Source organism: Equus asinus, chromosome 1 (assembly GCF_041296235.1).
Source record: "Equus asinus isolate D_3611 breed Donkey chromosome 1, EquAss-T2T_v2, whole genome shotgun sequence".
Taxonomy (NCBI): domain Eukaryota; kingdom Metazoa; phylum Chordata; class Mammalia; order Perissodactyla; family Equidae; genus Equus; species Equus asinus.
The window spans coordinates 207184063-207211202 of record NC_091790.1 but is presented as its reverse complement, the minus strand read 5'-3'; the positions used below and the strand labels follow the sequence as shown (position 1 = coordinate 207211202).

Below are 27140 nucleotides of genomic sequence, written 5' to 3'. Positions count from 1 at the left end.
GAAACGGCACACTGAGATTTTTGTTGCTAATCTAGTTCAAACTTGGCCTCTCTGGCTCATCCAATATTTTATTTCTATTCAGGTCATATTAGTCAGTTGGGCATGAGCAGCAGTATTTATTTATCTTAGTTTATTTTGGTCAAGTAGTAAATTATGATAGAATTATAATAATTCTTCTGTTAATATACATCTCACAATCACATACAAACGTGACATTTTAAAATGTGGTCTCGATATGATATAAATATTAACACTTCCACATCGTCCCTTCGACTTCTCCAGAGAAGTTTAAGTGGCTCAGAATATTCTGGATTCTATTTTTTTTCTCTGAAACTCTCCCGTTTACTGTTTTTTTTTGTGGCATTACCTCTTTTATTTGTGGCAAATAGATGCAAAGAGAGACACATGTCACATGACAATGAGCTCTAAAGAGAAAAAAAATAAGGCGCTGGCAGAGGGTGAGGGAGGGGGCACGTTGGACGCCAGAACTCTGTCGATAGCCAGTGGATGTCGCCCAGGACGGTCCAGGGAGGGCGGCAGGGGCCCAGGCTTCCTGGGACGCAGGCACATTTTCAGTGTGTCCAGGATCATCTCAGGGAGGCAAATGAGACTGTAGCTGAGCGTGTTCCTTTAATTCCTCATGCTTGTCCCCCTTTTAGCTTTCACCATCAAGGGCTGGCTGCTGCAGAAGCTCAGAGGCTCGGTCACGAGCCCACCTCTTCCTGGGAAGGGCCTTCAGGTCAGACTCAGGAACTTGGTAAGATTTTCACAGTTCAGGCTCTTGCCCTGAGCTTCAGTTTCGGAAACTCGATTTCAGCAGCAGCCCTGGAGGAAATCAGTTCAGGGGCCCATCACAGGAGCCACGTTCATGAAAGTGGTGTTGAAAACAGATGTCGGTCTATAATGTACAGTGAAACAGCTGGAACCACAGCGGTTGTTTGTCTGGAGGCAGGCTCCACGGGAGCTTAAATGCCATCGAGGGCTCCTGGAGAGCAGGGACCGGAGAGAGGGGAGCTGGCTGCTCACCCATGTGCTTCGGGGCAAGATGCCAAGAGAGCTGGAGGTGTCCCACGTGGGAACAGTCTTGCCTGTAGCCCCATGGTACCCAGCCCACTACCTGCAGCCCTCTATGCCCATGTCCCAACAAGAGAAGCCAGGACGGTGGGCTCTCTGGGACTAGGAGGTCATTGGTGAGCCACCCATGTGTGGGCAGTGCCCGGATGGCTTATCCAAAACTTTCACTGAGCCCCTTTTCTGATGAATGCACTGATCATTTAGATATACTAACAGACTCAATTACTTTATAGTTACCCTGACCAGAAGACTCCTGCATCCCCAGGTAACCCAAACCCGAAGGGTCCGTGAGCAGATATAGATACAAGCACAGTGCAGCCACACAGAGACACAGCCACACAGATACCCCCACACACACCCCACACACTCCAGACCCCAAAGGAGAATGCGAGGAAGGAGGGCCCAGGCCTAGGACCTCTTTGGTCTCTCCTTCTGAGTCTCAGCCTTTCTCACCCAGGCCAGGGCTGGCTGGATTCTATCCTGCATGCCTGCAGCAGCTCCGTCTGTTGGCGCATCCCTTTTTTTGTGTGTTGATTTCACTGTTTATCTCTGAGAGGGACATCTTATCTCCTGTCTCCCACATTGCCAAATTCTCAGGTGAGCCCTCTTACTCTCTAACAACTGTCCTTTATCCACAGCAAATAGGAAGATGATGATGTTTTGCTCCATGTAAAACTGTCACAAATAAAACTCTTGACTTTTGGGTTGTACAGTCTCGGGCCTGATGGTGAACCGCAGGGGGATCCCAAAGGAAACATCCTGCGGTGGAAAAACAACAGACAGACTCGTATCTCATTTCTTAACTTTTCATTATGGGAAGTTTTATGATAGACTAAAGTAGAGAGGGTTGTATAATTAACCTCCATGTACTGACCATCAGCTTGAACATTATAGCCCATCTTGTTTCATCTACACCCCCATCCAAACCTCCATCTTTCCCACTGGATTATTTTGGGGCAAATCTCTGACACTATATAATTTTATCTAGGAAATAGTGTGTTTCAGATAGGTATTTTTGCAACTTCTTTTTTCTCGTTGTAAAATACACATAAAATTTACCACTTTAACTATTTTTCAGCGTACAATTCAGTGGCGTTAAGCACATCCACATTGCTGTGCAGCCATCACCACTGTCCGTCTCCAGAACCTTCCACCTTCCCAAACTGAAGTTCTGTCCCTTAAACGCTCGCTCCCCATCCCCCTCCCTCAGCCCCTGGCACCCAACATGCCACTTTCTGTCTCTATAGACCTCATATGAATGGAATCATACAGTATCTGTCCTTTTGTGTCTGGCTTATTTCATTTACAATAATGTCTTCAAGGTTTACAGATAGATATTTAAAGGCTTAAAACTGGCTAAAAATTGTCCAGAATCTCTTACGGGCCTATCTCTTATTTTAGAGGGAGCAAGAAAAATGCAAAAGGCTAAGGATGGGGTTGGGAGGGAGTGTCCCCTTTGGACACTATTGAGCCCACTTTTTCTAGGGAGGTGGGAAGGATTCTGCTCTATTTAGAGGTTTCAGGGTGGGCTCAGGAAGAAAAGCCCTTTACTGAGAGAGGATGAAGGTGCTGCGGGTATGTGACGGGTGCAGGCGGCTCTCAGAGGGCCTCTGTAGCATTGTATTGTTGTTATGGCTGCCTGATCCCAAGAGGGACAGAGGCAAGGCCTCCCCACACTCAGGAGGTGGGAGGGGCAGACAGTCCCTCTACCTGCCTTTGGCAGCCAGAATGTGGCCTCAAGACCCCCAGTTGAGCCAATCGGATGGGATGGCCCAGGACTTGGAACTTCAGAGAATGACTCAAGGCGTCCTGCTCGTCAGGCAAGTTTCTCTGTTCCAGAGCACAACGCAAGATGTGGTGGCAGTGACTCTCCCTGACTTGGCAGAGGCCAGGGTCCCAAAGGGAGAGACAGACCCAGGTAAGGGCTTAGGGGGGCCAGGGGCATGCAGGTCCTGCTGGGGCAAAAAAGCTCACACTGCAGGGGCCAACAAACAGTTAGGTCAGGGGATATGTGGAGCTGGGACGTCTGCAGAAGTGGAGCAAGTGAAAGCCATTCCCAGGCACCAGACACGGAGGAGTTCAGACCACCCCAGTCTCACCAGGATCCCCCCTACCCTATGCTGCCTCTTGGAGGAAGAACCCCATGAAATGGTCCATCTGTAATTGAGAGGCCAAGCAGGGAGGTCACATGAAGGGGAAGGTGGCCCAGTCACAAGACCACAGGTTCTCGAGCGCGTCGTATCACCTCCTCGCCCCATGCCACCGTGGCATCTCAAGTGGGTCACCTCCCGCCCCGTCCCACCGCAGTTCCTTGACCACATCACCTCCCGCCCCATCCCACTGCAGCATCTCGCACAGCCTAGAGCGCTCAGCTCAGGCTGCCTCTCTGGTCTGCACTCTGTTGGTGTCTCTTGTCTGTTTTCCCGTCTCCCATTTGTGGCCATCTCTCTGCTTCTTGGTGGCCAGCTTAGGAATCCATCTCCTTTCAGACGGCAGCACCTGCTACTGTTATTGGAACAAAGAACAAACAATGGAGGCAATGCTCAGGTAACACAGAGGATCACAGGCCACCTTCACCGCAGACTCCGACCTTTGGATGTGCATGCTCTATAGAACGATGGCTTATTCCCTAGCGGTTCTTAAAACCGTGGCTGCAGACGCGCGGGCGGTCGTCCTTCTCCAGGTGCTGTCTTTGTAATCGGCAGTGATGAAACGTGTGCACGGGCAGGGTTGACTACTGTTACATCAGACAAAAAATAAGCAAGAGGAAATTTTGTCCCCACATTTAAGTACACACACATTTTAGGTCCTGTCCAGTCAAACACCGTGTCTTAGTGATACAGCACTAATAAAGCAGATTTCGAGGGTCTTCCCCAGTTTGGTATGAGCTTGCTGTTTTATAGCTCAGAGCCAGTTTCTCTCCATAAGCGTTTTGTGAGTGTCTGCTGTGCGGTGGCCCCTCTTCCCACTTCAAGTGAAGTGTGGAAACCTTACTCCCATCGAGATTCCTCTGCTCTCCCCACTTCTAAGTAGCATGGTGTCGAGTATCAAATGGTGCTATAATTTTCATTGCAATCATCAAACATGATTTAGAAAGCTCATGAGGAAACGGAAGCCTATGGTATTTGCCCATATGTCCTGTTCCTTCTTCCTTCCTGATGCTCCAAGATTCCTTCCTTAATCCTTAAAGTTCCTGAATTCCTTAGTGTTTGGAGAACTTCCTTCCTTTAGCCATTCTTTTTTTTTTTGAGGAAGATTAGCTCTGAGCTAACTACTGCCAGTCTTCCTCCTTTTGCTGAGGAAGCCTGGCCCTGAGCTAACATCGTGCCCATCTTCCTCTACTTTATATGTGGGAACGCCTACCTCAGCATGGCGTGCCAAGCGGTGCCATGTCCACACACGGGATCCGAACCAGCGAACCCCAGGCCGCTGAGATGCGGAACATGCGCACTTAACGGCTGAGCCACCGGGCTGGCCTCTCCTTTAGCCATTCTTGAAGGGTAGGTCTCAGTGACAAATTCTTTTAGTTTTTGTCTTCTGAGAACGTCTTTATTTTCCCTTCCTGCCTGGAGGATGGCTTCACTGAGGGTATAGGATTTGTGGCTAGCAGGTCTATTCTTTGAGCACTTGAAAAACATCATGCTATTCCCTTCTGGCCTCTGTGGTTTCAGATAGGAAATCCTCTGTCATTCGAATTGGTGTTCATCTATCTGTAATTTGTGATTTCTCTCTGGCTGCTTTCAAGATTTTTTCTTTGTCTTTAGTTTCCAGAAGTTTAATTATGATGTGTCTTGGATGGATTTCTTTGGGTTTATCCTGTTTAGGATAAGCTCAGCATCTTGAATCTGTAGGTTTATGTCTTTTACCAAATTTCCCAAGTTTTCAGCCATTATTTCTGTGAATTCTCTTTCAGCTTCACTCTTTTCTCCTCTCCTGGGACTCTATGATATGAAGGTCAGGTCTTTTTTCACTGTGCCACAGGTCCCTGAAGCTCTGGGCATTTTTTTCAGTCTGCTTTCTCCCTGCTGTTGAGATGGGGTAAATTCTATCGGTCTGTCCTCCAGGTCACTGATTCTATCCTTTGTCATTTCCACTCCGCTGTTGAGCCTGTCCAGTGAGTTTTCCCTTCTGTTTTGTTGTATTTTTCAGTTCTATAATTTTCATAGGTTCTTTTCTTATAACTTCTATTTCTTTGCTGAAGTTTCTACTTTTTTCATTTGTTTTCAGAGAATTTGTAATTACTCACCGAAGCATTTTTATTGACGGCTACTTTAAAATCCTTGTCCGATCATTTCAACACCTGATCCGATCTTGGCGTTGGCACCAGTTGATTGTCTTATCTGGCTGAGAGAGTCCTAGTTCTGGGTATGCCCGGTGACTTTTCGATTGTATCCTGGATGTTTTAGCTATTATATTAGGAGACTCTGGGTGCTACTTAAATCTTTCACTTTAGCAGACAGCCGCCCCGTGTAGGTTTAGCACCAGGTCTTGGCCTACTCTTGTGGGCTGTGGTTCCAGTGACAATTTAACATTCGGAGCCTTGTGGTGTGATTTCAGTCTGCTTATTATCTAATGCTGACAGGGCTCCTACTGCTCCCTGCTGGTGCCCCTAAGGAGGTGGAAGGACCTTCCCCAGGCCAGCCCACCTGGTGCCCCTGTGGTGGGGGAGAGTCCTCAGTCCCAGTCCCTGGAGTGCTTCCTGGACCAGATGGTGGGTTCCTCCCTGCTGGAGCCCCAGGCAACCCAGTTCCTCTAGGCTGGGGAGGGGGTCTCTCCCCTGGTCACTTCTTGCCAGCGGGCTCCCCTCAGTTCCCTGCTGGTGCTGCTGGTCACCTGGTCTTGTTGGCGGGTGGGACTTCCATCTGATCTGGGGGAGGCATGGGCCTACCCGGCCACCTTCTGTTCAGGGCTGTGGGTCAGGAGATACCAGCCTGGGTCACCGGTGCTATTGGTCTGGGGGTTGTAAGATGCCCTGCTGCCGTGCTGCTCCTCTGGTCTGGGCCCCTAATTGGTCTGCCTTCCTCTTTCCATCTTTTGGAGTTCTCTGTTGGATCTCTTGACCTAATCTGCTCTGTCACAAGAGCTGATTTTAATTCTCCGTATAGCATTTATCAGTCATTACCTGATACTTTAATTAGTTGACGATAATTATATTTGTCTCTGTCTTATAGTATAAGTGTGGGACAACTGGGACCTGTAAGTATTGTTCTGTACTTATGTAAGTATTTATTTATAAACTTTATTTATGTAAATACTCTTAGTGCCTAAAATAGCGCTGAGCACAGAGAAAGTCAATGCTGGTGAACTGAATGAGTGAAACTAAAAAGGAAAACAGAAGATTGATTATAGAAGTCTTCACTCCCAAACAAGGTATGGTCACCCTGCTTAGTGCATGAAGAAAGGACACCAGTTTCCTACGACGGATCCGGCAAGTGTGGCTGTTGCTCACAGAGCAAGCTTGATTCTCCTCTTGTTTGAATCATTAATGTGGAAGAACGTCCCTTTTGACCCTGTGAATACAAGGAAAGAGCGGGGCGTGGGTATGTCTGTGGGGTTTATGCCCATTTCTGCTTGGAAGCACTGAAAGGGGTGAGTTTGGGCCTTGCTGGGCTCATAGCCACATTCACACTGACCGCTGCCATCATCTCACGGGACCCTCATCGCCCACCTCCAGGGAAGCAGAAGGAAGCTCTTTGCCAAGTCCCTGTGGCACCCCAGAGAGCTGATTCCTGTCCCCACCCCTTGGCCATGACCTGGTCAACCAGTAGTGTAACCGAGACAGCTGCGAATCTAATCACCTTTTCTTGCCCTCTCTTTGGGAACTGGAAAACCAGGTTGATACAGCGTCGCCAGCCAACAAGAGCCTTGCGCCCCCTTCGGGAGGTCCTTGAACAGTACTGAATTCCTGTGTTAGTCTGTGTGCCCAACACAAACCTATTTATTTTTGCTAATGAGACAGGAGTAGAAGGTTGGGATTTTTACAACATTAGACATTATGCTTTTTAAGCCAACCAACCTAATTATTTACAGGGATCAAGGATATTCATTACCACCCCCCTACCCCCACAAATCGACTATTTATTATTGTAACTTGCCTAAGAGGAATTAACCACATTTGAATTTAATTAGAAGAGAACGTTCACGGTTTCAGAATAGAGCTTATCACTGTTAATTTTGAAAATTAATCTGATTTATTCTCACTTGGATTTTTAGTGTTTCTGACACAAATCTTTTAGAAAGAGAATAGTGTGTGGTTTCTTTTCAATGACCTAACCTCAGAAAGTCACTGACTTTCAAAAATAATTCCTCTTTTACTGCTACAAGTTTATTTGTACCCTTCTTCTTGTAATTGTTATTCAAATAACAGATCAAATTCCACCTCCAGACACAGGCCAGGAACTAAGCTAGACAGACACCGTTGTAAAAAGAATTGAATATACTACCTGAGAATATAAGTCAGAGTATGTGCCACCTTCAATGTTTGTATTAATAAAGGCTGATGACTCAGGAGCTTACACATGTGAACTAGTCACTAAGATAAATTGCAAAATCCCAGTTTCCTGAGATCTTCAAGAATACACAGACACACACAGACACACACAGACACACACACACTTACCTGAAGGCAGGAGGCTGGGTAAGTTTTGAGGTCTCAGCCTTTAACTTTTTTTCTTTTCTTTTCTTTTTTTTTTGCTGAGGAAGATTGGCTCCGAGCTAACATCTGCACGAATCTTTCTCTATTTTGTATGTGGGTTGCTGCCACAGCGTGACCGCAGATGAGTGGTATAGGTCTGCACCCAGGAACTGAACATGGGCCGCTGAAGCAGAGCGTGCTGAACTTAACCACTAGGCCACGGGGCTGGCCCCAGCCTTTAACTTTTAAAACAACCAAATGAACAAATCAAAACCCATGTTTTAATGATAAAGTTATAGGACCGAAAGTGAAGAGAATAGTAACTATTCCGTGAATGTAGACAGGTAGAGTGTGTACATTTGGCCCACCTACTCCATCCTCCCGACAAAATTATTATTTTTCTGCATTGCAACTATAGCTCTATGGTCTCAGACAATGTAATATAAGCAACATAATGCAACACAACACAATGTAACACAGGGTCATGTAACATAACGTAATTTAAAGTAACACAACATAACATTATGTACTATAATATCTTTAACTGGATCTCTGCTGCCTCCTCAGGTCCTTTTCAAAATCTTCCTGGACAGACTGACCCCAGGCATTGGTGAAGAGGTACACTGATGGTGAGGCTGGGAGCAGAGTACAGAGAAAGCCAAACTCCAAGGTCAACTGACATCATTAACAAAGTCTTTACAATGGAAAAATCAAAACAACAAAAATGACCTTAGACTGGGTAATGGATTTTGATAATGTGAGTAATAAATACAATACAATTTTGATAATGTGAGTAATAAACATTAGAGGTAAGCCAAAAAAATGATTAAAAAATATTTTTTCAAGTCAGCAGTTTTCGCAGTGCCCACAATAAACATTTATCAAGACAGCCAATGAATATAAAAACACCTGCATCTCTTTAGAATACCAAAACATGTCCTGGGAGCATCTGAATTCATAAATTGTGGGATGAATGTTTTTCCACATTCTGGCCTAATATAATTCACACAGATATTATCTCTTGCCCTAAGAGCAGTCTTTGCACTGTGCATTATAGGAATGTCAGGCTGGATTTATACGAAGGAGGATTTCTGTATGTGGCATTATTGATGGCAAGTAGAATCTTCTCCAGACACTGGAAATCGGAAGTACTTCTGAAAAACCCCTTTTTCACTTGAAAGGGCCATAAATCTAAAAATAATCTCAAATTCACAAGCAATCCTTTTATGCAATAAGTTGATAGCAAATATATTACTGAACAGACACATAATTACCTTAAAATCTACCACCGTTAGAAATGTATTGGAGCTCTTAAATTATAATTTAATTTTATAATAGTAAAAAATATAATAAATATTTTTACTGTTAATTTTTTCTTTGAGTTTCACCTTTTATCCTCACATATATAAAGACAAAGTAGGACTATTTATAAATTAATTCCCAGACCGTCCCAGGAAGCTCCAAAATTTTCCAAATATATAAACGGCTGATTTTGATGAACAAGAGAAAGGGGAGTTTACCATCCCTCTCAGTATCTGGAACCAGCGATCCCAGAACTCTCCGGCTTGCTGGAGATAACCCCTATGGCATCATTGCCCTTAAATGAGACCTTCTGCGGCCTGAAGGGAATGGCCAGGAGCCGGACTATCTAGACCTAGGGCTTTCCAGCCACGTATTAGAATTTTTAATTCGGCCAGCTCCAAGGGGCACTTTCGGTCCCTGTCTGTCTCCACTGTCTGTCTGTAACTGTGTGTTTACGCCTGCATCCAGAACTTTCACCGTGTCTGTGCTCATATCCACACCAGTAAACTATAAGCACATCTATGCTATCTGCGTCCCTGTCCGTAGCTAGAACTCTGTCTACCTCTGTCTACATCTACACCCGTGTCTGTGTCTCTGACGCTCTCTCTGCCGCAACGACTGTGGAGCACAAGAGGGAGCGCGGGTTTGGGAGCAGAGACGGGAAGTTTGGCATTGCCTCTACCGTTTGTTGACTGTGCTAGCCTCGCTTATTTTACCCTTTTATATTTCAGTTTCCTCATCTGCTAAAAAGGGATGATGATCCTAGTTTATCCTGTTGGGTTATTGGGAATTTAAATTATGGATAATACGTGCTTTGTTGGCTACAAACACCACATCACAGTAAAACATTATTAGTGATACAATTTTTAGATCCAGTTTGGGAGGTGATAATAAATTTAGATAAATTCGCATTTTAAGGCCATTCTTCAGTGAACGACGGTAGTTTACCATGTTTTGCTCCCATTGGGAGAATCTGTGGGGCGGAAAGGGGGCGCAAGGAGCAGGCCACCTGGCCTCCAGCTGAGGCCATTCCGTGGAGTGATTGTGTGCTGATCGCTCACCCCTCTCAGCCTCAGTTTCCTTTTTTGTAACATCCTCAGTTGATTCCATTAAAAGATATCGCCCTAAGATCCCTCTCAAGTCAAAATAAGTCTATGATTAAGGAAAAATTAAGTGCAGAGAGAAGTAGGATAAATAGCATCACCTTTGGGCCAAAATATGCCTGTGCTTTGATTTGAAATGGGCTCCGGGGCTGAGAACCCGGGACCCCAGAGAGAAGCTCGAGACCAGGAGGAGGAGGAGGGAACCAATCGGGGGCCTGAGCGGCTCTGCAGGCGGCGCGGGGCCGGGTGTCGCGCCGGGAGCGGTTCGTGTCGCGTTGCTGCCCTCTAGCGCTGGCCGGCCGGCGGGCCACAGCATCCTCCCCGCCTGCCCTTCGGCAGGAGGAGGCCGGAGCCCACTTCTCAGGGGCCGGTGGCGGGGAGCGGGAGCCCAGGCGCCGGCTTCTCGGTCCGGGGAGAGCCCAGCCTCTGTTGACATCTTGGAGGCCGCAAGCCCGGGCCACCTCACCTATGCACAAATGCGGGGCTAATAAAGTGCTTCCCACAGGCCGCATTTTCCAAGCAAACGCGTGTGTGTGGGTCTTGGGTCGAATTTCTACGTATTGTTAGGAGGACATGTGCCTCATTTGGCGATTTCTTGACCAGGTGAAAAATGAGGCATCAGTGTACGAGTCTGTTACCGTCTGCAGGCTCCGAGCCGTCGTCTCCAATAAGCCTTTCCTGAGGACCAGGTGAGAAGTGTTAGTCTCTGATAGAGAAATCACAGCGTGTGGTCCCTGCCCTTGGAGAACTGACACACGGAGAGACAGACAGTGACGGCAGGAGCTTCTGCTGTGCCATCCACCACAGTGGAGCACGAGCCACACAGGCCCTCGGGCTGCTGGTGTCCTTGTCTTGCTGTTTCACAGTCATAGAAACCTTCCCAGAAGGCAGACACTTTCGAAATTGGCCACCCTCGCACAGATGGAGCAATTGCTCTGTCCTCCGCATCACAGTTTCCCACAGAACCTAACACGCCTCCCACTACAGCTGGAGAGCCCTTGTCTTCAGTCGGCTCCCCGGGGGGGGGGGAGGGGGTCCCTCCACCCTAATGGTTTGCTAATAAATGTACAAACGAGCACCGTGGGGAAGCGCGTCAGGGCATCCGACAGTATTTCACATCTTGCTTTTAAAGTTTATGTCGTAGAGACTATTGAGCTGACTTCCTGGATAGAGTGATTTTATGACACTCACTCGAAAATGGGTTTAAAAATGCTGTAAAAGAGGAACATTAGCAGCAGGATGTTCAGGATTGTCACAGCTCAGGAGCTCATAAAGGCAACCAGGATGTTTCTGTCAAGGTTTACAAGCCTCGTGGATTATCCTTCCCAGCTCCTTGAGTAACTCTTGGCTGAGGGACCAGCATGAGCCTGTGAGGGTACAGCCAACAGCTGGGAACCGGTTCTTGCATGGCAGCATCTGGTTGTGACAGAGAACCCGCAGGGCGTGGAGAAATCGAGGCTGCCACCGTGGGTGTGGTCTGAGACCAACTCTCAGGTGTTTTTGTCCCCTGGTGTGGCTGGCAACACAAGAGCTGATAAAAGACGTCAGTTCATTTAAATACATATAAAGAGACTCTTTGTCTTGGATAGGGAGACTCAAGCGTTGTAAAAATGTCAATTCTCTCTAACTCAATTCCGACCAAATACCAGGAGGATTTGTGGGTTTGGGAGGTAAGGACAAATGACATCAAAGTCCATCTGGAAAAATAAACATTTGAGAGTAACCGGGAAATCCTAGCATGGGGTCAGGGGCACTCCTAACGGACTCAGCCCATCCTGGCCCACTGTTCCTCCCATCCCCACCTGCTCACTTCTGGGCCCACTTCTCAGCACGTGGCCTGGGCTCTCAGGGGTTAAATCTCAGCAGCAAAGTGGGGAGCCCCAACTGCGCCCCCTGCCCCCCCCCCCAGGTGTTGCTGACTTTATTTATTCTCAGTGGGCCCCTGCCAGGGCTTGGTGCTGGGGCTGGCAGCCCCCGGGGGGGCCTGGATGAGGGTTGTGCTCTCCTGGGTGAATTCCCCGAGGTTCCTACAGGTACTGTCTCCCCTACCAGGCCTGGTGGCAGGTGAAGTCTCAAAATGCGACCCACCTCCTTCCCAGGCAGCTCTGGCTCTGCCCCTACCAGGTCCCTCTTGGACCCCTTTGCTGTGATGGGGCCTGGGCACAGTGAAGCTGTTTCCAAAAGCACCTGGGCTGCTTCGGCTTCATCTGGAGTAAACAAGAGGATGCTCCCAGGTGGCCGCCTGCCTCCAAGACTTGTGCAAGTGCACAAAGAAATATGTGCCAGGAGAGATGGCACAGCACCGTTCAGGGAGAAATGCAAAGCAAAGCAAAACCGTAAACAGTTTGAACGTCTATCCCCATGAGACTGGTTAAACAAATGAGATCAGTACCAGTCAATGTGCTACTAATCAAGCCATGCAGAGAACAGAACAGATCTGCACATGCTGTGGGACGATAGCCAAGATCTATTGTTAAATAAAAATATCAAGTGGCAAAATGGATTTCAATGTGTAATAAAAAAGTGCTTGCATGTGTGTAGAAAGTTCCAGAGGAATGGCTAGCAACCCTTAACTCCTGGGTGCACCCAGAGAACGGGCCTGAGGGTGAGGAGAGAAAAACTAACTTCTTAAGTACACTTTCCTCACCATTTCCATCTTTTTCCTCCTTGGAAAGTATAATTGAAAAGCTAATATAGAAAGTGTAAGTTCAGCATCCATTTTTCCAAAGCTCTTAACTCCTCTCCTGGAGCAGTTTCTGAGCCGGCTCTGCATTCTGAGTATTTTCTCAGCCACAGTTTCTGCGCTTGGGCTGCGGCCTGCTTATCACCCAGGCCCAGACGAGACCCATGAGGCCGGCCGCAGGAGCTCCATGTCCTTGGCTTGCTGATGTCTCCTTGGGCCTGGGAGGTATCCAGACCATTAAGTGTTCACAACAAAACCACCTCTGCAGTGAGATGAGGCGTCCCGTCTTCTTTCCAACTCCTTTCCTGCAGCCTCGGCCTGTCCGGTCTGCTTGGCCTCCGGCCGCCTTGGCCCAGGCTGTTCTTTCTGCCGCAGCTTCACTTCCTGCCATTCAGTGTGCACCTCTGGGAGAAGGATCATTTCCTCAAGAGCTGAGTCTGAATCCCAGAGATGAGGTTTGGATGTCTCCACTGCCAAGGGTGAAAATCTTTAAAGATGTCTGAACAGGTCTCTTCTCTTGGAATGCAGGGGGGTCCCGCTTTCCTGGGGCCGTCTGGCACGTTGCTGTGCGAAGGGGTAGGCACCTTACTGTACGTAGACAAATGAGGCCAAATTTCAACTACACTCAGAAGAGTCCTGCCTCTTCTCTTTCTTTCTTCTGCCAGCAGAGTCTTGATCATCTGTTTATTTACACTTCAGTTAATCAGGGATGTGTGAAATTTACAGGATTTACCTAAGAAAAAATCTTGTTAAAATGAGAAGCTGACACCAAAGGTGGGGGATGGGGGGGCAGGCTATTTCCATCTACGGATTTAAATTCTCCACGATTCTCTGTAATTCCCTCCTGCTAATTCCAGGGCCACATCCCTTCATTTCCTCTGATTAGTTCTCATGAGTCTCAACTCTCACAGATAAAACGGCCACACAATTTCTTGGCAAATTGAAGCTCCTCTCTTCCATTTTAAGCGTTTGTTTAGTCTTTAATCCCCAGTGTAAAAGTTACAAGTTTGCCCTGAATTCCTTAGAAACTTGTGAATGTTTCATAGATACATAACCCAATGTGTAAACGTCAGCACAATCCATGCTTAGATCCTGGTTTTTCAGATGATGATGATGACGATAGCTAACTTTTACAGCGTTTTTGCACCTTATGGATATGCCGGTTAATTACAATAACCGTGTCAGGTAAGCATCTCCATCATTTCCATTTTACAGATGAGAAAACAGAGGCACAGAGCAGATAAGTGACTTGCCCAAGGTCGTGCAGCTGAGGCGTGGTGAAGCTGGCATTCAAACCCAGTACTCTGATTTCTGAGACTGTGTTCTTAACCTCTATGCTGCCTAATTGTCAAAGGATCAGTTCCTCTAATGCTGTTAACAAGAGGCCAGGCAAGCACTCATTGCAACGCTGCTGAGCCAGGCCCGCGGGCGGCACAGCAGAGGTGGTGGGTAGAGGCAGGGCTGGGCGCCTGTCCTGCCGCCGAGACTGATGTGCAAACTGGGAGCCTAGTGCTGCCCGGAGACCACAGTGCGTTTCCCTTGTCCACTCTTGCCTGCTCCCGTAGGTGACCACGCCACACCTTTTCTCTCCCGGGACCTCAAACACTGCTCTGCATCCTTCCCTCTGGTGGCTGACGTTGCTCCTTATGTCCCTGAGAAAAGACTGGCCAACAGAAGGGAACCTTCACGTGCTCCCTGTTGTGAGCTGAGCTGTGTCGCCCGAAATTCACATGCTGATGTCCTGACCCCCAGGACCTCAGACGTGACTGTATTGCTGATGGGGCCTTTAAAGAGACAGGGTAAAATGAGGTCACATGGGCTGGCCCTAATCCAATGTGACTGGTGTCCATATAAGAGATTAGGACACAGACATACATGCCCAGGAGAGAGGCCTCAAGAGGAACCATCCCCGCCCCCACCTTGGTCCCAGACTTCCAGACCCTGGACCCGTGAGATAAGTTTTTGTTGTTTAAACTGTTCAGTCCGGGGTACGTTGTTATGGCCGCCCCAGGAAACTAGTACACCCACCCCACCACCTCTCTCCCCTCCCTGCCCCTGGATCCACACACGCTGCCCCCTCTGTAATAAGGAACAATGAATTTATTTCACCCCTGTAGAAAATCAACAAATGTACAAACTGCTGGTGAGACTTCTGATTAGCATGAAGTAATGGGCGTTCCTCAACTCACATGTACTTTCATGCATTTAGAACTGTTTTCTTAAGAAAAATCCTGTTTTCCCTTCAGCAGCCCCCTTGGTCCAGCTCTCCAGACACCTGGGATGACCAGCTATCAGGTGGAGGTCTTGTTCAGTTTCCTCTGTTTTCACGAAAAGATGGCCATCTTTTATCATCTGCTTGTTTGCCTTTGGCCCACAATTTGGAAAATCTTCCCTTTAGCTGACTCCCATGGTGTGCTGTAACTTTTCAATAGCGGGCTCTCCAAGGAGGAGGACAAAGTGTAGCATTTGCTGATTCCCATGGTGTAAATGCTCCCGCTGGGACGAGTCCAGCTCCCCAGGCGGGGCCATCAAATGAGGAGCGGCACTCCTGCCCTGGTGGCCTGACCAGCCACTACTCCTGGAGCCGGGGGCAGAGCAGGGTTTGGACCTACGGGTGTACTTAAGCACAGACCGAACGCAAGCACCTCCTCAGGCACACCAGTGAGTGCAGAAGAGTCCAGGGGGTGGGCAGGGAGTGGCTAGGGCAGAATCACCAAAGAGGAGCCCAGGAGTTCTGTGATGTGTCACCCGTGAGGATGCAAGGTTTTGGTCTGAGTGCCTGGCGGGCAGCCAAGGGACTGTGAAAAAAGCAGGAGCGAATGAACCAGACGGGCGGAGGTGCCAATGTGGACCACGGAAACTAGGTCAGGTTGCTCACCCTCTCCAAGCCTTGAGCCCCGGGAGCCCCTGTGTGGGTGTCTTCAAAGGTAAAATGGAGCTGATGATACCTGCTTTGCAGGGTTATTGTTATAGTTAAACTACAAAACGAATGTGAGATGCCTGGAATGTGATGGTTCTTCTACAAAAGCTTGTGCCCCACTACCCCATCTTTCTCCCATTCGCGTATTTAGTTATTTATCCAACAATGGCTCACTGAGCTCCTAATGTGTGCTGGGCACTGTGCGTGGTGTTGGAAAATAGTAAACAAGTCAAAGTCTGTGCCATGTCTAGACTAGACAGACAGAAAACAAACCCACACATAAATCATGTCGATGGTCCTGTTTTGAGGAAGGTTATATAAGGTGGAGCAAGTGAGCATAACTGGGTTGGGTGTGGGTGGCTGCTGTAGCTACAGTGTCTGTGACGGCCTCACTAAGGTGGTAACATTTATGCTGCCTGGTGAGGAGAAGGGGGCAGTTGTGACAGGGAAGAGCATTTTGGGCAGAAAGGACAGCAAGTTCAAAGGCCCTGAGGCGGGGCGAGGGGAGAGGAGTGGGGGAGAGGAGGCTGGAGAGGTGGGCAGGGGCAGGTCCTGGAGTCCCTGCAGGTCTCATGGGGGGTTAGGGTTTGTTAAGTGTGATGGGGATCTCTGGGGGAGGGGTGAATCTGATTACACACTTCTCACTTGGAATGCATTGCTGGGGGCAACTGATGAGAGACTGGGAAGAGCAGAAGCAGGGACACAGCTCAGGGGCCACTTGAGAGATGAGGCGGCCTGGACCAGGAGACAGCCGGGGAGGTGTGAGAAGCGGTTGGATTCAAGACATGTTTTGGTGGGAGGGTCAGCAATTTTGCTGGTGGGTTGGCTGTCGGATGCCAGGGGCAGTGTGGAATTCAGGACGGCCCTCGGGTGTGGAGTGAAGCATCTGATGCCCATCTTCTTCTTCCTCCTAACCCATTAAAACTCCAACAGAAACATGGGTTTGCGTGGAAAGTTTCCAAACTAATTTTTAAGACCGTCAGCAGAATTTTAGTGCTGATAGGCAACTGAGGCATCGTTAATTTAACTGAGGCCCAGAAGGTCACACAGCCCGTTCATGGCAGAACTGGCACCTGGTTTCCAGAATCCTTGCTTAGTGCTTATTCTACTGTAAGATGCTCCCTTTAGCAAGGGGTCAAGTTGAGGTAGAGACCCACAGTTTAGGCTACCAGACAGTGGTGTTTGTTAAAACAATTCCTTTATTAAGACATGATTCATTTAATCTATATCTATATATAATGCATATATAGAAAGAGAATGCATAAGAATCATACAAGGAGTTGTGAACTACACTCGCCCAGGTTTAAGAAATGAGCATTATCATTCTCTTTGCAGTCCCCTGAATGCCTCTCACCAATCTCTTCTCTGCTCTCCCTTCTTAGAGGTTTATCATGCCTCTGCTCTTCTTCATAATTCTACTCACGTTTGTATCCCTAAATAATACCTTGTTTTCTTTTGCATGGTTTTGAACTTTATGTGAAAGGAATCATACTGTGTGCGTGCTTCTCTGACTTTCTGTTGTCAACACTGTCTCGGAGGTTCATCCCTATTGTTCCTCGCAGCTGTAGTTCACCGATTTTTTCCCTCCAGGATAATGTTCCACTGCAGGAACATGTCACAGTTTATTTACCCATTCCACTGTGGATGGACAGCTGGGTTGTTTCCAGACTTTCGCTTGTTCATATCTCCTGCTGCGAGTGTTTGGAAAAGGGAAAAAAACCCCTTTGGCAGAGGCTGGAAGGAATGCAGGTTACACCCGAGTATCACTTGGCTTGGTTTTGTATAGAGCATAAAGAGGGGTAAAAAAAGGTCCCTGTTTCCTTTTGTCTCAAAACTTTGATCTTATTGTGACCAAGAGAATCAAAGCAAGGCCTTGTGAAGTGGGGGTACTTATCCTGAATTCTGAAAGTTTCAAGGACATGACGTAATAGTGGAGTACACAGTAACACACAGTATTCTCAGTTGTGGACACATGGGTAATGGCAGAAATGTTGGCAATGTCCATACAACCAGCTACATTGGTACAGAAATTTGAAGACTTACTGAAGTTTGAAGAGCTTCGGGAAATTTCTCAGGGCAGTTGATCTCCAGATCAATAAAAATGTGTTAGGTGTCGCCCCTGTGCACGGTATTCTAACAGGTACTGCAGGAGGCACGCAGGGGTTTGCAAGATGCAGGAAAAGATACTCCAGACCTTAAAGAGCTTATATTCTGGCTGTGGATAGACACCTACACACAAAATTTGACTTAAAATATAAGGACACATGTGCTAAGTGTCAAAGGAAGGGCTGAGAACATAACGTTGTGGGTTTTCTGTTTCTCCCTGGACTGTAAGCTCTATGAGAGCAGGACTGAGGCAGTTTCCTCTCCCTGTGTGTCTGTGTTTTTGAGTGAATGAGTGAATGAAGAGACCGGGATTGTCAGGAGACTCTGAGGAGAGGGCAGGTGTCGGTGTGAACACTGAGGGGTGGTAACACTGAATCCAAACAGGATGAAAGGGAACATGGAATGGGTAAGAACGTGGAAAGGGCCTGGGCACCAGGCAGACAGTGGGGGTGGAGAGAGGAGGAAGCCAGGCTCCAGGAAAGGGCTCTTTAGGAAAGAAGTGGGGAGGATGGCTGGAAGGGCAGCGTGGGGCCCAGAAGTTGAGGTCTTGAAGACCAAGTTAAAGAGTTTGATTTTCTTCTACAGTTAATGGGAATAAGTGCATTGCAGTGCTTTCAGCAGGGGAGAAAAACTGTGTTTTGGGGAGATTCATCTTTTAGAGGATACAGAAAAGAGGGTGTCAGCTGGGCCAATGGAGATAACCAGGCCACCCATCTCCAGCCTGGTTGGGGCTCATAGACACAGTGGCAGGGGCCCTAAGAAGGGACAAGGCCTAATGTACAAGCACTTCTCAATAGCTATTTATTTTCTAATGTCCCTTTGGCCAAAGCAAGACACATGCCCAGGCTCAGATTCAAAGGGTGTAAAATAGACTCCACTTTTTTTTTTTTCTGAGGAAGATTCACCCCAAGCTCACATCTGTGCCAATCTTCCTCTTTTTTTTTGTATGTGAGCTGCTGTCACAGCATGGCCACTGATAGAGTGGTGTAGGTCTGTGCCAGGGAACTGCACCTCGGCTGCTGGAGCACACTGAACTTAGCTCCTAGGCCACAGGGGCTGGCCCGAGACTGCACTTCTCAATGAAGGAGGGGCAAAGCCATGAGGCGCACAGGCAAGTGCATAGGGAGGGGTAGGCTTACAGCCAGTTTTGAAATCTGCCATCCTAGACTAAGTGTTGTAAGCACCAAAGAGAGGGAGACAACTAAGATCAAAGGTGGGTGAGCCTCTATAGACAACTGCGTTAAGGAAAATGAAAAGGTCTAGATGGTTGGAGTGTTGGGTTAGAAAGATCAGAAATGCCGCACACATCCACTTTCTGGGATACGTGTCTGAATGCCACACACCTTAAAAGCTGATCTGCTGACCCTCTGGTTTGGAGACATTAACCCAGAAATTATCCAGGTCAGTTCAGGCGGGTATTTACCCAGCTCTCAGAACCCGGGTGTCCAGAAAAACAGACTCAGATACTTCTGTGTCTTTCCCGGGTTCTCCAGGGTACGGAGACATTTTAGAAACAAAGGTGAACACTGAATTTAACCAGTTGGAAGTTATTCCTGGTTTCTTATCAGCCTATGACAGCAGGGACACTCACCAGAACCAGTCTCATGTTCTCTGAGTGTTCCCACTACCCACATTTTCAGGTATAGCGCATCGCAGGCACAGTCTTTGGCACAGCTTTTCAGGGGCCATAAAAAAGTTTGAGTTGTGAAAAAAATTTTAACTCAAGATTGCAAAAAGATACCGCAAAACCTAAATAAATATATATCATAAGAATCATTTGAAAGCAATTTGTAGATTTTCTTGCTTCCTAAGAATTCTCAGAGATGCCAAAAAAATTCACAGCCAATAGAAATTTAAATGACCTCCTTCTAGCCAAATAAATCCAAAAGTAAAATGATAACTATTCCTTCCAACTCAATTTTATAGCAAAAACAACAACAAAAAGATACTTAATGCAGGATGGGCGTGAATTATTGTGTTGTGCACGGTTGGCAGTCCCCCAACTAAACGTGCTCTCGAGGGTCTCCGGAAGGTCATAAAACCGCTCTAGGAAGCGGGCTACTCTACGACTTGGCAAGGGCCTCACATTCGAGGCTATCTACGTTTTCCAGTTGGGGGAGGCCGAGACCTGTGGCAGCCCAACCCCCTTATCAGACGCAGAGAAGCCAGGTTTCCGGGGTTTCCGCCCAAAGCGTGTTCTGAAACAACCGATTTCTGACCTGTGCCTACCGCGCTTGAGTGAGTTTCCGTGGGAGACCCGCTCGACTCTGCCCAAGGGCGCTGCAGGCTGAGCTGGGTGCTGAGTGCTGGGTGCTGAGTGCTGAGTGCCGGGTGCCGGGTTGGGGGCACTCACTGCAGTTGCCATAAACGATTAACTCCTGTGGGGAACGAGAGCGCCGAGACTGCGCCGGCCCGCCCACTGCCATTATTCGACCCTAACGGGTGGGAGAACGCGCCCCACAAACCCACCCCCATCGCATCCTGGCCGGTTCCGGGCCGGCATCCCGCGGCCTCTGCCAGCCTCAGCCCTTGGGGGCGTGGCCCAAAGCTCCGCCCCTAGTCGCCCAGGCCCCGCCCCCCATGCCCCCGCCCCCTGAGCCTCCCGGCCTGCGGCCTCAGGCCCCGCGGAGGACGCGGCGCGCTCCTCTGACGCGTGGCGCCTTCCTCTGACGTCAGGCCCCACCCCCGCCCCGCCCAGGCCCGCGCGGCGCCCGCCCTCCGCAGCCGGAGCGGCTTAGCGTGAGGTGGCGGCCGGTCGTGGTCACGGTCCCTGCTGCGGCTGCGGTGAGCCGCTCCCGTCCCCGGCCGGCGGGCGATGGTGCGGCGGAGCGCGCGGACGCGGGCGGCGCGGCGGCGGGCATGAGGGAGGATGGAAGGGCAGGACGAGGTGTCGGCGCGGGAGCAGCACTTCCACAGCCAAGTGCGGGAGTCCACGGTGAGCGGCGGGAGGCGGCCGTCCTCCCCGGGCTCGCCGCCGTGCCCCCGCGGCCCCGCCCGCCCCCCGGGCTCCCTCTGTCCCCCAAGCCCGCCTCCGGGCCCCCGCGGCGCCTGCCCGCCCCGCCGGCTCGCCCCCGGTGTCCCCCGCGCTCGCCCCCCTCGGCGCCCGCCCGCCTCCCGCGCTCGCCGCCCTCGAGCTCGCCCCCCGTGCCCCCGCGGCTCCCTCTAGCCCCCGCGCTGGCCTCCCGTGACCTCTGGGCTCGGCCCCTGCTGCCCCCGATGTCCCCAGCGGCCCCACCCCGCCCCCTGGGCTCGGTCCCCGCGGCCCCCTGGCTCCCCGGGCGTGCCCCTCTCCGCCCCGACGGCTGCCATCCTCCGTCCCCCACCTCGGGTCCCCGCGGCGGCCTCCCCTCTGCCCCGTCCCGCCCTCGGCGCCTCATCCCGCCCGCCGTCCTGCGCCCCACGCCCTCCCTCAAGGGTCGGGTCGAATCGCCTGTCCTCCCGCGGGGACGCCGCGGTGCCCCCTGCGCCCTCACCGCCCGCGCTCTGCCTGACCTCCGGGCGGGGGCCGCTCGGGCGGGCGCGGGAGGCAGGTGGAGGCGCAGGTGGAGGCGCTGGGTGGGGCGCGGGCCTCGCAGCCCAGCCGTCCCGGTGCGGTAGCGCACCCCTTCCGGCCCCCAGCGCCGTGGCAGCCCAGCTTGCCTGAGGGCCGAAACCTGCCGTTTGGGGTGGGAAGACCGGCGATTTATGGGATTGAGGGGCTGACCAGAAGTCCTTTGTGCTCTGGAAGCGACTTCTTGCGGGAGGCATCCTTACTTGGTCCCCTATTTGGTCTGTGCTGCTGGCAGGGGTCGGGAAGCAGGCGTGGCCTTAGAAATCTGCTTTGATGCTTGTCCCTTTTCCTGATGCACGAGAACACGTTTTAATTGTTTATGTTTTCATAACAGTGTAAAATATGTCAATTTTATGTATTTCTGTTTACCCCTCCCCTCTTCTAACCAACTTCTCTCAAATTCAGTCACACTCTCGGTTTGAGGTGAAAAAATTCTGGGTTAGAATTGCCTAGTTTGTGTAGTTATTGATGTTGAACATTGAGAATCACTTTGCCAAGTCATACCTTGAAATAAAGAGGAGATACAGAGTCTGAACTAGTGGAATTTGATACAGCATATTTAGTTTAAGTTTAATTTTATTATTGAAGCTAGAATAAACAGAGAAGGGCATAATCGTAGGTGTACGCTTGAAGCGTTTCAAACTAAACACACCTGTGTAATCTTGAACCCAGATTGGGAAACAGTATGACTAGCATCCCGGAGGCCTATCCTCTTTCTCTTTCCAGTTACTCTCCCCTCCACCACGAGTAACCCCTTCCCTACTTTAATAGATGAGTTTTGCTTAGTCTTGAACTTGTATATAAATGGAAGCTTAGAGAATGCACTCTTTGGTGCCTGGTTTCTTTCACTCAGCAGTGTGGAATTCCTCCATGTTGTGTGTGGTTATAATTCATTTTCAGTGCTGTAGTTGTGTGGCTATAGCACAATTTATTTTTATTTTACTGTGGGTAGGTGCTTCAGTAGTTTCCAGGTTTTGGCTATGAATATTCTTATACACGCTTTTGGTGAACATATGTATGCTTTTCTGTTAGGTATGTACCTAGGAATGGAGCTGCTAGGTTATTGATTGTACGTTTGTTCCTCTTTGGTGGGTACTTTTAGACAGTTTGCCAGAGTGGTTGTATGAGAGATGTGGTTGCTTCCCATCTTTACAACACAGTATTTTCTCTCCTTTTTTATTTTAGCCATTTTAGTAAGTGTGTCATAGTATTTATTGCATAAAAGATTTTATTTGCATTTCTCTGATGATTAATGAGTTTGAGCACCTTTTCATATGTTTATTGGTCATTTGGAAATCTTTAAGTGTCTTCATCTTTTTCCTAGTTTTAGAATAGTTTGTCTTTTCAATATTGATTTGTGAGAGTTCTTTAATTATTCTCGATCTGATACCTTGGTCAGATACATATATTGCAAATTTTTTTTCCAGTCTGTGGATGCCTTTTCGCTGGCTTAATGATATCTTCTAATGAGCAGAAATTCTTAATTCTAATGTAGTTCACTTTGTCAAAATTTTTTTTAATTCTCAATACTTTTTAATGTCCTTTTAAGAAATCTTTGCTTTCTCCAAGGTTATGAAGATGTTCTCTTGTGCTTTTCTCTAAATGCTTTATAGATTTACTCTTCCCATTTAGATCTGCAGTTCATCTGCGATTTATATGTTGTGTAATGTTGTGAAGTAGGAGTCATATATGTTTTTTTCACTTAGATGTCCAGTTGCTTCAGCACTGTTTATGACCTTTGTTGCAAGTTAGATAAGTGTATATTTGCGGTAAATTTTGGACTCTGCTGTTCCATTAGTCTATTGGTTTTTGGCTTTATTTTAAACTAGTTAGATCTCCTGTCGTTGGATGGAGAAAGGGATCCATGTTATAGCAGCTAGGAGCTTTATTACTTTTGTCTACTCCCTGGAAACGATTCCGTTTGGTACTGATTTTAGAGTTCCTTAGTTCTGCTCCTTGTCATCACCGCTTCCCCTGGCCCAGCAGCCTTGGGTGGTGAGCATACTCCACACTCTGCAGAACCAGTCCAGACAGGTAACAAGCTTAGTCCGTTTCCAGTCTTTGTCATTCCTTCCTCAAATTATTCATATTTAGAGTGAAGAAAAATGCTTGATTTTTCTCTAGGACTCGTTGCCAGTTCTTTTAGTTATTCATCTCTTTGGTTTTGCCATATAATGCTATAATTTTTGTTTAACTTTTTTATTGAGATAAAATATACATAACATACAATTTACCATTTTTAAGTGTACAGTTCAGTGGCTTGAAGTACATTCAGATTGTTGCGCATCCATCACCACTATCCATCTCCAGAACTTTTTCATCATTCCAAACTGAAACTCTGTCCCCATGGATCAATAAGTCCCCTTTCCTCCCTCCTTCCAGCTTCTGGTAATCGTCATTCTACTTCCTGTCTCTATGAATTTGACTATTCCAGGTGTCTCATATAAGTGGAATCATACAGTATTTGTCCTTTTGTGTTTGGCTTATTTCCCTTAGCGTAATGTTTTCAAGTTATCCATGTTATAGCGTGTGTCAGAATTTCTTTCCTTTTTAAGGCTGGATAATATTTCATTGTGTGTATAAACCACATTTTGCTTATCTATTCATTTGTCAATGAACGTTTGGGTTGTTTCCTTGTTATTGTGAATATGCTGCTATGATGAACATGGGTGTACTGATATGTCTTCGAGACCTTGCTTTCAATACTTTTAGATATCTACCCCGAGGTGGAATTGCTGTATTGTATGGTAATTCTATGTTTAATTTTTTGAGGAACTCTACTGTTTTCCGCAGTGGCTACACCATTTTATATTCCCAACAGCAGTGTACCGGGGTTCCAGTTTCTCCACATTCTTGCCAACACATGTTTTCTGTTTTTTTAAAAAAGCGGTTATCCTAATGAGTGTACAGTGATATCAGATCACATCAACATCAGCGATTAGTGTTGCTGAGCATTGTTTCATGTGCTTATTGGCTGTTTGTTTGCCTTCTTTGGAGAAATGTCTATTCAAGTCCTTTACCCATTTTTGAATTGGGTGGTTGTTTTGTTGAGTTTTAGGAGTTCTTTGTATGTTCTGGATATTAATCCCTTATTAGATGAGTGATTTGCAAATATTTTCTCCCATTCTGTGGGCTGCCTTTTTTATTCTGTTTATAGTGTCCTTTGATGCACAAAAGTTTTTCATTTTGATGAAGTCCAATTTATCCTATATCCTAGAAATCATTGCTAAATCCAGTGTCATGAAGATTTCCCCCTATGTTTTCTTCTAAGTTTTATAGTTTTAACTCTTACATATAGGTCTTTTCTTCATTTTGAGTTAATTTTTGTGTGTGATGCGGTGTTTAACTTTTAAATGCTTATGTAATAATCTTATTTTGTCTTTAATATCCCACAGTTCTCTTGTCAGTTACTTTAATTGTCACATTGGACTTTATTAATATCACATGGTAATGATCCATTCCCTTTCTTCTTTTTGCTATCTTTTTTCCCTTTTTTTTGGACTTCAGGTGCACAGAATTGGATTAATTATAATCCTTGGTTCATATGCACACTTTTCATTGGTCTGTGTGTGACCTGCTTTTGATTAACCTATTTTAAATAATATGCACCCATGAACCATCACCCAGGATACTAAAACACTGACTCTAGTTTATTAATATCCAGTAGGAGAATGAAACATTGAAAGTAATTTATACATGCCTTTTCTTTATGCCTGTCTAGTTGCACAGCAACACTTGTCTTTCAGTACAGCTGTTCTTTGAAGGCATTCACTTGGATAATAGCTTCAAAATGGTTTTCTTACATTGATGCCACTTTCACTAATATATTATTACTTTAAAATGATCATAGATTAATATATAACCATACCAAAAAGTCCCCATAATCCCTTCATCAAATTAGTAATAAATAATATTTATTGAGTGCTTACCAGGTTATTTTATTTGAGTCTCCCAACAGCCCTGTGAAGTAGGTCCTTCACAGCACGTCGCCAAGGTGGCACCGTCAGTGTGCAGGGCAACCAAGGTCTGACTCCAGGCAGGCCGGCTCCACAGCCTGTGCTATATTTACAGTCTGTAAAGTTTAAACCACCATGACAAGGTTAAGTGGGGTTCAGCTAGGTTGGTTACATAAAATGCGGGGTTGGCTTACTGTAAGGCTAACAAAAAGACCAGGGGAGCCTATGAAGCTAGCTGGCAGGGAGTTTTGGGGTCTGGCTGCACAATCTCAGTTCTTGCTTATCGTGGCTATGGTTTAAGCTCCCTCACTTGGCTGTAATATTTTTGGGGACAATTCTGGGGTTGACTAGGACTTTTACAACAGTAGAGATTTTAGGACCCTCCCATTTATTTGGCTCCCTTTTGGCCAGATAGGGGTGGGGAAATAATGAGGATGCCAGGAATCATCCTTCACTTAGTGCTTCCCTAGGTGAGTTTACCTGGCTTTTCCCAGAGGGTCGATCTCTTACCTTCATGGGTTACTCCTTGTCCTGGAGATAAAAACTTTATCCCTTCCCACTTGGGAAAGGAATTGGGGAGAAGGTGGGAGCCAGTCACCAATCTTGTATATAAATTTGGACTACAGTTGTCTGGGGGTCCATGGTCTTTTCTGACCTTTGTCATTACCCTCCAGCCAAAGACCACCAGGAACGCACCTGTAGTTGGACAAGTTCAGTTTATGGTGTGTTGCAGTGAGAGAAAATGCATACCGTGGGGAACCGTGGGGCATCTCAGTATCAGAAAGGAAATTTTTAAAGTAGGATTTGAGCTTGTATTAGGTTATTTGAGAAGAATTTAAGGAAGTGGGGCTTTGGTCTGTATTGGATGCTGTTAGAAAGCAGAGATAATTCTATGATTGGGTATCTTAATAAATCTTACCTAGAAGGAAAGAAGACTATAGTGAGGCTAAAACTGTTATTTGATAAAGAAGCAAGTTATTCATATTAGCCAGGGTGGGGAGATGTTTTGCCATTTTTATGATTTGAACAGTGTTCCTGTTTTTTGCCTTTGTCCGGGCATGATACGGAGTAGTCTTATTTGTTCTTTATCCATGGTGGTGATGGAGTGGCCTTCTCTGATGGTCTCTGACATTGCTCGTCTTCAACAGCAGTATCATCCAGGCCTAGCTGTGAGTGCCTCGCTCTGAGTTGCTAGCCAGTTTGTAGCAACACTAAGGCCTAGCTGATAGCAGCAGCCCAGCTCCCAGATATCGGGGGCTGCTTTTCTCTTTCTCATCATGGTCATAAAGTCTTATAATGGAATGGTGTAGTAGACACAAATCCAATAGCCAACATATATTGAAATGATTTTATAACACGTTTTATACCAGTGAGCAAAAAGGGATGGGATAGAGATATAGAGGATTCTTTGTATTTGATTTTGCTAAACTGTGTTAAATTGGTTTTCCCTGGTAGGCAGTACAGTGGCCCATAAAGATGTCCATGAGGTAGTCCCTGGAACCTGTGAATACGCTGTTTTACATGGTAGATGGGACTTTGCAGAGGTGATTATGTTGAAAGGGAGATTATCCTAGATCATCTGGGTGAGTGCAGTGTAATCAGGAGGGTCAGAGTCAGAGAAGGCGATATGATGACGAGCAGAGTTTGGCATGATGCACTTTGAGGGTGGGGGAAGGGGCCACAAGCCGAGGAACGTGGTTGGACTCCAGAAGCTGGAAAAGTCAGGGACATGGAATCTCCCTAGAGTCTCTAGAAGAAACCAGCCCCGTTGACCCCTTGCTTTTAGCCCAATGAGTCCCGTTTTGGGTTTCT

The 27140-nt window shown here is 47.4% G+C and overlaps 1 protein-coding gene across 15 annotated transcripts in view; it reads left to right on the top strand.

Moving 5' to 3' along the window:
• Window positions 1-20503: 20503 nt before the first annotated feature.
• LMBR1 (limb development membrane protein 1) overlaps window positions 20504-27140 on the top strand; it is a 173386-nt gene continuing 166749 nt past the window's right edge. For 3 of the 15 annotated variants that reach the window (XM_070516867.1, XM_070516873.1, XM_044765656.2), the window contains exon 1: window positions 20519-20757. In XM_070516867.1, the coding sequence (XP_070372968.1) occupies window positions 20692-20757 (66 nt within the window). In that variant the 5' untranslated portion in view covers window positions 20519-20691. Of the gene's footprint in view, window positions 20758-27140 lie in introns of all 15 variants that reach the window. The other 12 variants (XM_070516878.1, XM_070516876.1, XM_070516877.1 and 9 more) reach the window with 10 other exon arrangements.